The sequence below is a fragment of the Ambystoma mexicanum genome, chromosome 8 (assembly GCF_040938575.1).
Source record: "Ambystoma mexicanum isolate Mex_15411 chromosome 8, UKY_AmexF1_1, whole genome shotgun sequence".
Lineage (NCBI taxonomy): Eukaryota > Metazoa > Chordata > Amphibia > Caudata > Ambystomatidae > Ambystoma > Ambystoma mexicanum.
The window spans coordinates 1490267055-1490283680 of record NC_090929.1 but is presented as its reverse complement, the minus strand read 5'-3'; the positions used below and the strand labels follow the sequence as shown (position 1 = coordinate 1490283680).

The following is a 16626-nucleotide window of genomic DNA, read 5'->3' as shown; positions in this document are numbered from 1 at the left end:
AAGTGCCTTATAAATAACCAATAAAATAGATAGCCAATAAAATAAATACATACAACACGAACTAAGTATGTCCTCTCTTCAAGGAATGGTCAAATCCAGCAAGTTGATGCTCTATTGAAAGTGTCGGATGGCCCCTGCTCCTTCGATCTACAACTTGATCAATCAAGAACTAGAGGTTTCGAAATCCAAAAAACTACTCTTTTGGTGGAATTCAAACACAGCCGCTCTGGACTCGACTGGGTGTGACGATACCTTATTTAACAACCCTGTTAGAATTCAAACGAAACTAAAGGAGCAAGACTGGATATCTATGCTTGAAGCAGCGGATAATAACAAATTGACAGCTCACCTGCCACCGAACACAAAAAAACTGAATGAGCTCCAGAGCTTCATAAAAAAATTCTCAAACAAACAGGGACATGATCTCCTTTTGCGAGCTAGACTCAACTTGCTTCCTACGAACTAAATCTTGGCCATCAGAGGGCTAGCAAAAACTAATTTATGCCGCTTCTGTAACTCAAAAACTGAAAAAGAAACAGTACGATATCTGCTGCTCCAGTGTCCAGTGAATCAACAGATCAGATTATGTTACCTAAAAGAGACCCTCTCAGACTTTGTGTTGATGGACGAACCAACATGCTGGTCTAGACTGATCAGCGGTGAGTGAACAAAGTGGTTAATCGTGACCTACATAATTATGCAGCATATAAAATGTCCTTTAAATCAATCCATTGTGACTTGATGCTGACTCTGCCTGTGATTACTGTAAGTATCAATCAACCTTAATTCATTTTGATCCAATGACATTGACACAAGCTACCTTAAAATTGAACTTTAAGCAGAACTTCAAGAACTTAAAGACAGTGATAAATCGATTGACAGTATACCTCAATTTTGTAAATATCCATTTTCTTGATTAAATACAAATAAAAAATTAAAACAAATACCTGCCCCCCTCATCTTAGAAACATGACTCTGTTCTTTATTTTTTCATGGTTCACAGTGAATCACACCCAGCATTACTACTTATTGAAGATGGAGCAGCATCATGACTGACTAGCAGTGTGCTCCCCCTCGACTGCCACTGATGATCACAGAAACACCACAATACTGCATCCAACTCATAAGGCCCCCCACACCACACATCATGGTTTCTGACCCTCCGTATACCAGCTTGGAGTGAAAAGAGGCTGGAGCGACCCACCCTCTTTTAGAAGGAGAGATAAAGAGGCAATCTGCCTTGAAGCCGAAGAGAGAAGTCTGTGGAAACAGAGAAGGCAGGGACATTCCAGGAGGGAGGTGTGGCAGGACAAGGAAGAGCATATTCCAGGTGTGGCAAGGAGAGCCGTGGCTGAGCCCGCAGAACGCACACAAACCTGTCGTTCCAGAAGCCAGGGGCGCTCAGCCCAAAGGAGCAACAGAGGACCACGACTGACAGAGAAGCAGAGAACGGGCGAAGAAGGATGCCAAAAGCAGGGCGCTGTCGGAGGCCCAATGTAGAAAAAGGACAAGCTCCACCTGGTACGCGGTGCTTGGAGGAAACAGATGAGGCTGTACATTGGCAGCAGAATTTCTGGACTCTCCTGGAAAGCATTGGCCCAGGAACAGAGGTACGAGGTGACTCCAGGGAATCGCGAGATGGGCGAGGACAGGCCCAACGAAACCCCAAGGTGGAGTGAGAGACCCGAAACCCAAGGATCGAAATTAAGATTGGATAAGTACGAGCTATAAACATCTTGTGGGTTTCAAGCATTAATCAGTGAGAAAGAGCTACACCAATGGAGTAAGGGGAGCTAGTACAAAGCATTGGGCAAATCTAACTTCCTCATAGGGTGAAAACGTATGATTTTGTCCATTATTTATGACCCCTTATATTTTTGTCCTAATATTTATTTATAGATTGTCTCAAATTCACAGAGTTAAATATACATAGGTGTGTTTGTTAGGCATCAGTTTGCCTAGGAAGTTAGAAGAAGCACCTGGTAGCCAATGGTGTCCAGGTAACCAGTCACTCCCAGACTGCAAGCAGGAACTAAACAGCTCCCATCTCAACTAAGTTTCGAGCCCTGGCCCCAAGGTGGGGTAGAAGAAACAAAACCCCAAGGCGGGGTGAGAGAAATCTGTGAAATCCATTATATATGTGACTGTATGTTCTGCTATTAACTTTGATAAAATTGAAATATCAGATAATTTTGAAAGAACACATCTGTACTTTAAGAGATACCTCACCCTTTGGTGCTTAATATTACCTTTAATAATGTGTTAAGTATTCTGATATATTTTGACTGGTAGCATTACCAGCTTAGAGAGTGTGCAGGGGACGGGAGTGTTCACCAATTAAGGGCACTTTATTCTTGTTGCATAATTCAGTGGCCCATTGTGCCAGAGTCGTCTTTTCTCCCCTGCACCTTTGAGTATACAATTATACATTCTCAAATTGGCATCATCCATTTTGTAATAATGTGTTTCGTGCGCTATACCGATTTCCTTAGACGCAAGCATACTGTCTCCAACAGTGAAGAACTACGAAAAGACCACATAGATAAGTGTGTAATAAGATATTTGCACCTTACATCATCCCCAAAAGGAAGGTTACACGATCCCAGCATGTTCTCTACATAACACAAAAGCAGGGACAGAACAGCACTTTCTAAGGCGGATCATATCCAGGTGATGGTGGAAGGCATGATCCAATGGGACTAATTCACACAGAAGCGTTGTATAATGACAAACCCTGATTGGAAAACGCTCTGTGAATCAGGGGCTCTGTTCAAGTAAACCCACGAGGCCAAAGCACATTTTAAAATTGCACCTGTACCTTAAGAACAGCAACATTGTTCTGCAGTGGTCTTGGGCCACAGCACTGGCACGGAAGTGAAGTGGTGTACAGTGAATCTGCCGAATATGAACATCGTAGTTTTAGGTTTCACAACTCCCACAACATGATTCCGTGAGCAGACTTCACACTACTCGTGCATCGTGCTCTCTGCCCCAGTCTTAACGGTGTCTAACCCCGTCCCTCCCTCCCCCACTTTGTCTACTCGTAAATGGGCACTCTCTGAAGTATTTTGTGAATTAAATTGCTTAAAGGTTTTACTGTATCCCATTGGCAATATGGGTTTCTCTTGTTCCTCCAATTTGTAATACACAAAGAACTAATGCGGTTTTCAAAAAAGGTCCTTAAAATGTTTGATGATGGAAGTAATTATTTAATAAAATACCTGGTTGAGTAAAGCTATTAAGACTATGGTGTTCTAATAATCAAGACCACTTGGCCTTTGCATCCCATGTAGACAGAAATCACTCAGCTGAAAAAGGTGCGACATAACCATTTGCAATTTGCCAGAGTGCTTCGAAGGAGGCTAGCCGATTCCCTATCAGTCAGGCACTCTACTCAGCACTCGTAGCATGCGAAAAAAGCATTATTATTAGGACAGAGGGCCTGGCCTCATGAAAAAAAAGCAGGGTGCAGGTCAGAGCGGTGCGTTTACAGCTCCCATTGTTAACTGGAGGCAACTGGTGGTCACTGTTTATATATTTAGCCAAGCACTTTAGAAACAAAAGCACACATTTCAATGCATTAGTACCTCAGCCGATTTTGTTTTTGTCACCACACAAGCACTACAGTATCTTGAATTAAATTTCTTGCCAAACGCATCATGCAACATGTAGTCCAAAATAAATTGCGCACCAGAAATATTTCAACATTTCAATCATTGTGTCTTAGTGTAGTAATCAAACAGTATGTTTGTAGAGGAGGGGAAAAAACTGTGGGCGGACTATATTAAGTTAGCCCTTAAACAGGTGGGTGTTTATACCCTTGGCTACCAAAGCCCTGAGGCCGATTGATTTGCCCTTGTTAGTGATAGCACGAAATCCAACTTTTGATACCTTTCATTGGATGTTACGGTGAGATGGCACAATGCATTAGCTTTCAAAGTCCCAGAGACTTCTATATCAGATGAGATGGTAAATGGATTTACAAAATCCACCTAGGGGTTGGATTTTGGGAGGCCACCCCATTATGGTGAACCAGGAGACACAGATTTTAGCCAAAGCCACTCAAAGTGAGGTAACAGAGCGGCAAGGCCTAGCAGGAGGGCTGTGGGTGGTCTAGAACTACAATGAGTCCAATAACCAATAATTCAGGTTAGACAGGCAAGCACAAAAATAAAGCACAAGGCTTTACTTACCCCCAAAAGGTTAGGTTGGGGTCCAAACAAAGCAAAAACATTTAAGCGTAAGAGTTTTAAAAGGGGGACCAAGCTCAACTATCGGACCACTCTAACTACTCACTAAACCTCTGCCTCCTTGCCCTTTTAAGGGCACCCTCTACCAACTCGCACATCACCCCTTGACCTAGAGCCCCTGCTTCATTCTTCTTTGCGCAGTTAGCCTGCATATAAACAGTCTGCACGACTACTGCCTGTATCACGTCGACAATGTCTCTGGTTTATGTTCTATCATTTACTTATCATCCACTGGTCAACTAATCTCAACCAACCCCCTAATAAATGTCTCCAGTTTCAGGACTTCCCTGTTGTCTATAATTTCCTTTTGTAGCGTGTTCCAGGACAAAGCACTACAGTGCTCAGTCTGGGAGGGTGAATGGTAAAGATGCAATTTCTCAGTTGAAAGGACTGGATTGAAAGTCACATTAGGTCATTCTTGACCAACAGTGTTCACTTTGCAATTGTCCCTTCTCTCTGGTTTCCCAAACCGCAAACGTCAACAGTAAGCACCTTGGAGGCTGGAAGGTAGCCCAGGCAGTGTCTGGTTCTTCCTACAACTTCGACGCTTGACTGTCTACTAGACTTTTTGAGCTGTTCATTTATACACTTCCCAGTAGGCGAGCGAGGCTGCTTTTATAGAGTTCCCTGCCCCACTGCTAGCAAATTGCACCTCAAACAACTGGAATATGCTGGTCCAACACTGATATTTTATTAGATCATGAGCATGCGTTTGACAAGAAACGCTTAAAACAAAAACAACGGACGAAAGGAGCATCATTTCTGGCATAATTTCACACGTTGAATGCTGTACAATACGATATTTCAAACATGAAAAGTATTGTAATACCTCTCCAATCCAAAAGGACATCTTGTCGATCTTGTAGACGGACACAAAAGTGTCCACGTAGTATAGGAGAAACACGTTGTGCAGAATGGAAACGAAGAGCGACAGGGACCCATAGAGCACGGCAGTGGGCAGGTTAAAACAAGCAGCCAACAGACGCAAGCCCATTGTAGATTCTTCATGAGGTCTCCGCAGCGCGGGATCATCGCCAGTTCAGAAAGAGCAGCTCCCTAAAGCTGCTGGCACTCCAGACGGATCGGCCCATTCTCACCTAACAAAGAGGAAGAAGACAAGGATTTATAAATATACACATCGCACTGTCCCACGCCTAACGAAACAGAAAGTAATCTGTACGTCTTTACTTCAGAGCCCGCGACAGCTAGAATGGTCTGGCTAAATTGCGGCGTGTCTTTTTTTTCTTTTACCACGACAGTTACTTCCTGGGTTTTATCACACACTACGTCATTCTCTCATCGGGATCAGCTGCTCAACAGGACGTGCCAGGCGGCTGTTCTCGACTTCCTCCTTTGTCTGTAACCTTTGGAGTTTGACACTTCTAAACATCTCAGTTCCATGCACGTTTCCAGATCAAACATGTATTAGTGTGATGGCAATACATGAGTTACTAAGAACGTGGGCTGGGATTAAAAGCTATATATAACGCATACAAAAAAAAAAAAAACGTTCTTCTCGTCCATTCTTCATCATAAACAATTATTAACAACAATATGGTTGGCAGAACGTCCCTCATTGAGGACTAGTTGGATTTTAACTTAAACGTTAGCAGGGCGAGTCAGCCAGAGATACTCACAGCAGAGCACAGAAAAAAGATTAAGACTCTGTGTAACCTGTAGGCACCCATACTTTGAAGACCCTTTGGCATAAGGGAAAGGTTTACAAAATATATTAGTGGTCCGGTTAACTTTCAAATTACGTGGTGTAAATATTTGGCCTGAATAAGAGCACGCGCGAGTGCTACAGAAGGGCTCTGCAGGTGGTGGAGGGGAGCCTGTTCCTTATAAACGTTTGCAAAATAATGAGTGAAAACGGTAAATTTAACAGCACAATCTTCAGGGATTTCATTTTTTTTTTTTTAAACTATAGCTTTTATATTCGGTTCTAAAGGGTGTGGAGACATATAAGATATTACATTATGTGAGATGCTAGGTCTGCCACAGTACATACAGAAGGGCTTTGGCCCTTCGGAAAATCGTGCACTTGGTGGAAACACTGAATGCGCAGTAGCCAAATATAGATTTGTGACATAAAGGAACGGTGTGCCACCACCATGCCAGTTTTAAACGCTGTATCGAGAGATTTAATGATCATCTCTAGTCCTTTGCAAGGCAAGGAAATGAAAGAACCAGAAAGTGGAGCATGAGCTGCATGTCACCGAATAACTTAGCTAGCTCCTTACGTTCCTTAGACATCCTCTGATCCCCACTTCCCCATCTCCAAGTCAGGGTGGTAGGATAGTCAACTGCAAAAGGTGAGACGAGAGAGAATCTGCACACCGTTGCTGACAAATTGTCAGTCCTCGCCCTCCCCAGGGGATGCACATTCGCTTGTTTCTCTGCTTCCCTCACCATGTCCTTCCCCTATAATTGTAATGCGCTTGGTTGCTTCCAGAATCTAGGTCCGCGCTCAATCAATACCCAAATAATAATACGATTTTAGCAGGATGGGGTATTTATTTTACTTTTGGGGGTTATGAAGTATTTTTGGGTGGCAACCATACCATAATTAACAAAACAAGGGTTAATGTGGGAGGGGTTGACATACATGAGACGGAACTGCACCCTGCACAAGATATCCAGGCAGATCACTGGGCGAGTAACCTTTCCCTACCACAAAATCTGTCCCTTCATCCATTTAAATAGGTTTGAGATTCTTCAGTGTGCAAATCCTCAACATAATCACACTTGAGTCCTTTGCAGAACTCTTTGAAATCCCTTGATTCAGTAAAACAGAGTTGGCAAGTATGTTTTTATTGGAACATTCATCCACAACTGGCTTTGTAGCCAAAAGCAATTTGAATCCTGGCACTTGCAGTAATACTTTTCGGGCGTTGTAAGCACGGATCTGCTAATTCAAGCATGCAAAGCAACATTAAAGGGCCAGTTCTGGATAAAGGGGCGCCGCATGCCAGGAGGCATGTTTGGACCGTTGTCTGTAGAATGTTTACTTCTTGGAGACTTTAATGCCAAAATTGATGAGCTCTATCAAGTTGAGCAATTGGTGGATGGTACCATAAAATCTAATCCCATTAAAAAAGGTTCCAACTATCAAGGGAAAAAGTGGCACAGTCTTTTACAAGCACATAATATGACACGTCTGAATGGTACTACTAAGAGCGATCAAAATATGGCTCCAACGCGGGTTGAAGGCCTGACAGCAGTAACCATTGGTTATATATTCTCTAATGCCCTTGGTATGTCCTTTGTCAATGATATGGGAGTTTTATGTCGTGAGGAAAGCGATCATCTTCCTTTATGTCTTCTTATTGACAGTCAGAATACTAATTATATACCATCATTATATGCCAATAATGGCCAGATATTGCTAAATGAAGGACAGAACCGAATTTTAATGAAATCTCATACTAATGAAAAAGCCAAATCAAAGGCTCGAGAATTGTTACCGGCATTTATTCGTTCATACACATCGCTGTCAAGGTCCAACGACCAATTAATTGGTCACTATTCATCAGTCATGGCGAATATACAAAGTTCTAGTATAGAACAACGAGTTTACAAATCTGTTATGGAGAGAGTCAATATATCGAGACCTGCTCTTAATGGTAATGATAAGATCATCCAAAACGAGAAAAGGAAATTACGTAGTAACATAAAAAAGTTGGTTCAATCCAAAGAGGGGGTGATGACACCCTCATCTATATCATCTCAGATTGGTGAACTGAAGAAAACCTATCAATCTTGGCTAAAATCTCACAAGTTAGATCTGGAACTACAACTCTGGAAAAAGATAGCCAGACTGTCCTTATTGGGTAATGTAAACGCGATATGGCATCTTATAGCCAAGAACAAAAAAAGAGATTGGACTATAAACTGTATCAGTGAAGAGTCATGGGCAGATCATATAGCCTCAACTATAGGAAGGAGTGATACTGTTGCTGAAGCTATACCGATCCCAGAATCACCTTGGGATTGTTCGGCCTCGGTATTAGATATCATAGCCATAATTTAAAACTTAAAATCATCTTGTGCGGTAGGCCCTGATGGTATATCAAACTTGGTGATCAAAAGTGACCCCCCAATATGGGGTGCTGCTCTGCACATTCTATTTAGTCATATCGGCACACATGGAAAGTTACCAACATCCTGGAAAGCGAGTAATATTTTGACGGTGCACAAGAAGGGTGCTTGGGATAATCCTTCTAACTTTAGAATGCTTGCGATGTTAGATTCTGCATCTAAAGTTTTTACCAAAGTATTGCTCTATGAATTAAGCTCTTGGATTGACACCAACAAGATCCTTCCACTCAATTAAATGGTTTTCGTCCCAAATCAAGCACCTTACACAATCTTGTTATTCTAAGCTCAGCAATTGAACATTCTTGGGGGCAGCGGAACCTTGATGTTTATTGTGCCTTTATAGATTTTTCCACTGTATTTGATACGATATGTAGAAACCAGCTATGGCGCAAATTGACAGAATGAGGGATACCGAGTGGTTTGCTTCGCAAGCTGATGTTGCTACATGCTGACACATCAGTTAGTTTTCCCAAGGCGTTAAGACGAACACTATCAAAATCTATGCCCTCCAAACGTGGTGTAAAGCAGGGATGTATGATAGCTGCAACACTTTTTAATTTATACCTGGCTGATATGATTGTTTCTTTTAACATTCATACTGCCAACCACATTAAAATCAGGAATGTGACGGTGGGCTGGCTTGCATATGCAGACGACCTCCTACTTCTTGACTACACTCCAGCAGGGCTACAACTTATGTTGAATGCATTAGCCAAATATGCGTCTAATAATGGCCTCATTAACAACCAAAAAAGTAAAATCATGGTTTTCACTAAGAAGTTGAGACCTAAGCAATTATATTGGTCCATATTTGATGCCCCATTGGAACAAGTGTCTTATTGTAAATATTTAGAGATTGTCATTGATGACAAGTTGAAGTGGGATCTGCAATTGGCAGAGGCTAAAATGAAATGTGAGACCTCTAACATTTTAAGTGCATTTATTGGTAGGAACAATGGTTACAGTGCAGCAGCTGTTATATCTCTATACAAATCAAAAATAATTGCTATGTTATCTTACGCAATAGCGATTTGGGGTCATAAATTTAAAATAGCACTTATTCGTTTTGAAGCTAAACTACTGAGGCGATTGTTCCGACTTCCCATAAAGATAAGTACTGAATATATTTATCTCGAGTTTGATCTAAAGGGCATTTGGAATGTCTATTTATCACAATGTGTGATGCTCTTTCAGCGTTTAACCACTGTCTCAATTGACACAATAATTGTCCCCTACATACAGGCTTTCTTATCTTTGGATGCCACTAAACCTGTTGGTACAATTGGTTTCTTAAAGCGTACTCATAGTAAGTTGCTTTATGAGGATGGTAATCCATATGTAGTTGGTGATATTAAACTGTGGCTTAAAAAGAAATTGGCTGTATCTGCTTTCCACCATAATATGCTACATTTTGAATCACTGTCATCTGTTACAGAATATTGCCAACATAGAAGAGTTCGAGAAGCTACTCCGAAATATATGTTGGCATATCCGAGTCCAAATATATTTCGGGTATATCTACTTTTGAAATTTAACATATCAGTGGCTCGATCACCAAAAAGTTGGCTGAACAAAATTGAATATAACCATAAATACTGTAGATTATGTGGCAATTTGTTGGAAGAAACATTGTTTCATCTTTTAGTTGTATGTGAAAGCTTGAATCATTTGCGTCTGCAATATTTTAAATCGTATAACAATGTTGTGATCATGTTCGATATGTCTAGATTATGGTATGAATTTTTACAAGCGATGATATTAACTTGATTTATTTTACTGTTAGACGTTATATCCATATGGTTGAGATTTTTAAATGTCTTTCCTGAGTGTCTTTGTAATAACTGATGAAAATGTATTTTAAGCTGCTTGTAATCAAATGTTATACAAAGCCTTGCGCTATACGTATATCTAAAACAATTTCAATTTATTGTTGACAAGTCAATGGCAGTATGCCTGCAACTATAAATGCCAGAAACTGGCATGAATAATACTACAAATATCGGCATCCAACTCTGAAACGGTTGATATGATATTTTATTTATATCGCGCCCATACAAGTGTTTCATGGCGCGACGAGGAAAGGGAGGGGTACAAGGGAGGACAAAACAATTATCTTACTAGGCCCAGTGACATTGAGAATGCGCAAATGCAGGGTAGAGGGAAGGGGGAAGTGCAAGGGGCAGGCGAGGAGTGGAAAAGTGCTGAACATGTGATCAAAACCACAACAGGTAGTGCTGCCAGCAGGTGACAAGTGTAAGAATTAAGTGCAGACAACGGGTGTCTAATAAGTGCAGGTAAGGGGACTGTACAGTTGCAGATACAGACTCAAGTGCATGGGTTGCCAGGAGGCAGTGCAGGTATGCAGCTGGATGGGCAGGGATCTGGGCCCGAATTTACAGGGTAGCGAGGTGCCCAGTGCAGAAACAGACAGATCAGAAGGGGAGGAACATATGCTGTGGGATTGTGTGAAGGTTCGTGGGTTTTGGAGTGATGTCTGTGAAATTTGTGTAGAAATCCTGGAAGTGACCATTGATTTTAATTTCGAGACGTTAATTCTGGGGAATGACTGCATCTTGGATGACCTATCTCAGTGCCAAAAAAAATGGTTATTTAGAGGGGCTGCAGTGGGTAAGAAAATTATCCTTAGGAATTGGAAATCAGTTGCTACATTAGAAAAAGAAATGTGGCTAAGTGAAATGCGAGATTTGGCAGCTATGGAGGAACATTTATATAGGAGACAAGGCAAAAATGGTTTGTTTGCAAAGATATGGGGGAGATTTTTGGAACTGTATTGAATTAGATTTTGTAGGCAATGAGATGTGAACTGCGGGTTAGGGTGGGTTTCGTTTCTATAGATACTATTGTTTTTGATGTTTCTGTGAATTTGTATATAATTTTGTTAATATGTTATTGCTTTTTAAAATTGATGTCTTCTTTCTCTACATTGAAAATAAAGTTCCAGAAGGGGAGGAAGAGAGAAGGCACAAGCAAAGAGGAAAGTCTTGAGGTGCTTCCGGAACCGAAGATGATTCAGAGAGGCAGGGAGGCTGTTGCAGAGGGAGGCCCCAGCCGAAGAAAGGTCTACCACCAACTTGTTGCTTGGAAAAGCGACTGACATTGGGGGAGTTGGAGGAGCGAAGAGCTCGAGTAGGTAGGTATTTCCGAAGGGAGAGTTGAAGGTATTGCAGACCCAGGCCCCAGAAGGCCGTGTGGACAATTCAAAGGGTCTTGAACCTAATCCTTGCAGTCACTGGGAGCCAATGAAAAGATTTCAGGGCTGCAGAGATACGATCCCTTGGCTTAATGCCAAGGACAAGTCTCGCAGTCCTGTTCTGGATGAGTTACAGAGGGCGGAGAGAAGTGGTAGGCAGAGTTAGAAAGAGGTTGTTGCAGTAGTCCAACCTAGAGAGAACCAGAGCTCTAGAGACAGTGTGCTTCGGGGGGGAAGGAGAGGAAAGGAAGAATACCCCTGAGGAGGTGCAGTTGGTAGTTTGACTTCTTAGAGACGTCAGAGATGTGTGGAGCAAAGGAAAGCGTGGAGTCGAAGATGACCCTGAGGTTCTTAGCCTCAGAGGTGGGAGCAGGAAGAGGACCAAGGGAGGCCGGCCAGAGAGCGACAGGAAAGAAAGGTACAGGAGTGCTGATGAGGAGGATCTCTGTCTTACTGGCATTAAGGCAGAGGTTGTTGGCGGCACACCACTCCTGGATTGCAGACAGTCAGAAATGAGAGAGGGAGAAGAGGTGGCAAAGGGGAGCCTGAAAACGAGCCGAGTGTTAAACCGCATGGTTATGGGCAAATTCAAGGTTCAGCCTACTAACATCCTTTAAAGGAAGAAGGTAACTGCAGCTCAGCGAGGGAGTTCTGGTGAATGAGTGGTATATGCAGATAGTTCCCAGAAGAGCCTAGCAATGGCTTAAGAGGGGACCTGTCCTGTCAAAGTCACTTAAAACAAAAATAATTAGCAGGGTAAAAGGGCTGTTGGCAGAACATGCATAGGGATAGGGGAGAGTCCCACCTGTGAGTGTGCTCTTAGGATAACCCAGGGAACCCGCCTACTGGACACCAGTAGAAGACAATACTTAAAACATACTTGGGTCAAAAACACTAGTCGGGGGAAATGTAATTAAGCGGCTCGAAAAAGCATTGAGATGAGACATACTTAACCCACCCATCCCCATCCACACCCTCACAAGATACTCACAATACCGTCTATATTAACCAGGCTGGGATAACCCGTCTAAATTGAGAAATTCATGAACTATAGAGCTCCAAATGAGGGCTTACAATTACTACTGTGAAAATGTTAACACAACCAACAGTTTTGAATAGTCCAGTGTTTAACAAAAAACAGTTGTCCAACGAGAAAAAAAAGCAATAGTTCAATGCAGATTGCTAAAATGCACCATTTAATTGGTTAACCACATGCGTGGATATCGTCCCTTCTCCCATGCGGGGGGACTCTTCCCATGCGGCCACAGGCCAATAATTCCCCTTGGGGTGGTGCACCGTGGGAGGAGCGCATAGGGAGGGGCAACCCTATGGGATGAGGGAGGACCATCCATGGAGAACATGGTATCCCACAACTCCCCACCCCCATATCAACCTCCTTCACCCTCTCACCCTGAGAAGGGTAACACAGTTTCCCAAAGCTCATTGTACCTCTGTAAGGCAGAACTCCTGAACACACTAACGCATACTGAGGCAGAAAAAGCAGGGACTATACGCATTCAACTTATTGTCAAACTGTGACGAACAACATGCAGAGGTATAACATTGGAAGTACTGCGATGAAGAAGAGGCACAGAGGAATGAGCAGCACCACGCAGAAGCTGCAAGAGCAGTCTAGTCGGCATGGACCTGATGTTTGCATAAACACTGAGTAAGGACTCAACCTAATGTCGAGCCCTCCCTGGAGGTACCGAGAGTTCAGAGAAGGAGGAAGTGGAGAGAAGGCAGACCAGGACATCACAATGGGAGGATGCCACTGCAAGGAGGGTCCGGTCTGGAGGGACCGCTCAAAGAAGAAGGGGGAAGAAGCTGCAGAAGCCCTGTGGAGACTGTGAATGTGCAGAACAGGAAGCACAACCGCCGAAAGGAAGTTCCCCTTGCTAAGCCGCCGCAAGCAACAGGGAAGACGATGACTGGCGGAGATGCACTGAGGCGCCCAGAAGCGTCACAGAAGACCCAAGACCACCACGGGCCATAGAGACGGGTACGCGGATGCAAGGGGAGGTGAAAGGGGTCCATGGTATAGTATGGTAATGTTTATTTTTATAGCACCAATACACAAAGCAAGTGTTTCAAGGCACTCCAGGTGGGAGGGAACAGGGGAGAAAAGCAACAGTCATTTACAGCCCTTGAGTTTCTGAACGATAAAAAGCAATGGTGTGGAAGCTGGGAACCTGGAAAGAAACAAGAGTCCTAGGCCCCCCGGACAGTGAATAGATGATCAGTGGGTAAACATCCAGCCCACTCATCCTCGTCACAGTACCTGGCAGGCTAGTGTATCAGGTTGACTGAATTTAGAAGGAAGAAAGTGCGACACCTGGACCGATGCCCATAAAAATAATAACCAAAGTAAGTTTGGCACACTGCAGAGTTACTGCATCTGGGAGGGGAATACAAATGGAGGCTAATGTTAAGAAAGTGAAGAACAGGCTTAAGGAAGTCAGAGAAGGACCATTCCTCTACTTCACAGGACTTTGGGCAGAAGATAGACGAGTCTGCTAGCTAAAACCTAGAACCCGCAATCAAATATAAAGTTGAGAACAAAACCCAGGGAAGGGAATCCTAACCCTTCCTAAATCTGTGGAACATTAAAAGAAGGAAACAGTGCAATCATCGTATAACATTGGAACACTAAGAGAAATCCAGCTGAGGTGAGACATCCCTCCTGGCATATGTCATTTTGCCGAGAAACTGTCAAATACTGCAATCCAGAGGAAAGAAGACCCTTTTCGAAAGGGGGCAGAGACATTATCCTTAGTTGTAGATTAGTGTAAAGGGAACAAATAGGTTTTGTCACACGAATGGATCTTTATTATTTCGATCATTCTGACAGGAAACCCCCCTTAGTGTTTATTTGTCTTTATTTTGAAATAAAAGTCTATAGCAAATAATCCCCTATTCAGATATTTCTATCATTACGACTTTTATACATTACAATTTCCTACAAATGATCCCAATAACATGTTACTACTAGTCATTACATGTTCTATACATATTAAAAAATAGACAAGCTACATATTTTAATTCAGGACTGTGAGCTGATAAGCTGTATTGCTTAAATCAAGTGTGTGAAGGAACACATTAAGAAGTTATATAAACACCAGAGATTCCTATCAAAAACATGTCCAAGTATATTGATCAGACCCTCCTGCCTTTGGTATTCACCCTACCATCGTATATACGAGACACAATGGATTTCCTTAATAAAATCAATGGAATCACATGGGAGGGGGATTATATGTTTGCAACACTTGGCGTAGTGTCATTATACACATCAATTAGACAATGGAAAAGCTGCATGCAAACATTTCCTGGACAGCAGATCATTGAACTACCTTTCACATGGCCAGATGATTATGGAAATGATAGACTTATGTTTAACCAACAATGTCTTTCTATTCAATAATAAATTCTATAATCAGCTAAGGGGTACGGCCATGGGAACTAGCTTTGCTCCATCCTACGCAAACTTGACAATGGGTTGGTGGGAAAAAACAATAGTATGGACTGAAATCAACAGTAAATACACCAACCAGGTTATTCTTTGGCTAAGATTTATTGATGATCTTTTTATCCTATGGTAAGGAGATGATAAAGACTGGTCTGACTTTGTGAAAATTCTGAACATCAACAATCTGAACCTACATTTCACCGAAACACATAGTCGGGAGTCAATCATCTTCCTTGATGTAGTTGTAAAAGCAAATCAACATGAAATAATTACTGAACTCCATCGGAAACCAACGAGCTCCAATATGCCGCTATTAGCAAGCAGCAACCATCCGACTGCTTTAAAGTGGAGTATTCCATATGGCGAGTTTGTTAGAATTCGACGAAACTGTCCTAATCTGGACGTCTTCGACAAAGAATGTAGACTAACTGCAACAAACTTCAAGAAACAAAGCAATCCAAAAGCCGTATTAGAAAGAGCATATCTAAAGGCTCGAAATTTGAATCGTACAGAATTACTTTCAACAAATCGAGCTTGCGAAGAAACTGATCAAGAAAACGCCATTCCGCTCATCCTAACGTATGGCACACATTCCGGTGCCATACGTAAAATACTCCAGCGACATTGGAATGTGCTACGTTCGGATGATGTTCTGGCATCACACCTAGGAGAAAGGATCAATATCACATATAGAAAGTCTTGTTCCATTAAAGACTTACTTGTTAGCAGCTATATGCCACCTGTAACCAAAACACCAAACACCGGCACATGGCTAACCGGAAATGGAAATGGTTTCTTTAAGTGTTCAAAGTGTAAAGCCTGCCAATACGCCATGAACAGTACCACCTACACACATCCAGTATTGGGCCATACAATGGAACTAAAGGCAAGAATTACATGCAACACAGTATTTGTAGTATATGCCCTCATGTGCTCGTGCAAGTTATGGTACATTGGAAGCACTATTGGCAAGCTAAAATTGAGAATTCCTCAGCACATGAGAGCAATCAAGAACTTCGATGTTGCATATCCAATGGCAGTACACTTCAAAGAAGCCCATGGAGGCAAAATTGAAATTTTCAGATTCTTCGGTGTATATCATGTGAAAGAAAACCCCAGAGGGGGTAACCGAGAACTGGAACTTCAACAAATGGAAACTAGATTTATTCTAGATTTTGAAACCAAAAAGCCAAAAGGGACACAATTTGGATAAAGAATTGTACACGTTTTTAGGAACTTAAAATTGACATACAAGTCTAAAGCAAGTGTGGTTGTATCTAACATCTTTTTTTTCCCCCCCAACAGGTCTCTATTTGCGTCAACAATAGAGTTATCAAAAAAGTAAACAAAAAAGTGTGTTCCACCATCAAATAGCAAATTAATGGTAATGTAATCACAGAATTTTTACTTACATTCTGGTTGTAATTTCACTTTAGAATTTGCAAAAATGGCAGGTGCCATATTTTGTTTTTATTGGTGATTAGGTGATAAAGCACAGTCTCGTGTGGTTTCCTTATCTCGAATTCTTTAGTGTTGCTTAGAAAAAGTCATGACACATACCCATGTGGTTGAGTAATGCAATACTGGTGATAGCT

The 16626-nt window shown here is 42.1% G+C and overlaps 1 protein-coding gene across 3 annotated transcripts in view; it reads right to left on the bottom strand.

Moving 5' to 3' along the window:
• Positions 1-16626, bottom strand: part of MFSD13A (major facilitator superfamily domain containing 13A) — a 508579-nt gene that overhangs the window by 482898 nt on the left and 9055 nt on the right. Inside the window, exons 1-2 of one of the 3 annotated variants that reach the window (XM_069611671.1) lie at positions 5439-5514; positions 5080-5347 (exon numbers count right to left, since the gene is read on the bottom strand). In XM_069611671.1, the coding sequence (XP_069467772.1) occupies positions 5080-5244 (165 nt within the window). In that variant the 5' untranslated portion in view covers positions 5245-5347; positions 5439-5514. Of the gene's footprint in view, positions 1-5079; positions 5348-5438; positions 5515-16626 lie in introns of those variants that run through there. The other 2 variants (XM_069611670.1, XM_069611672.1) reach the window with 2 other exon arrangements.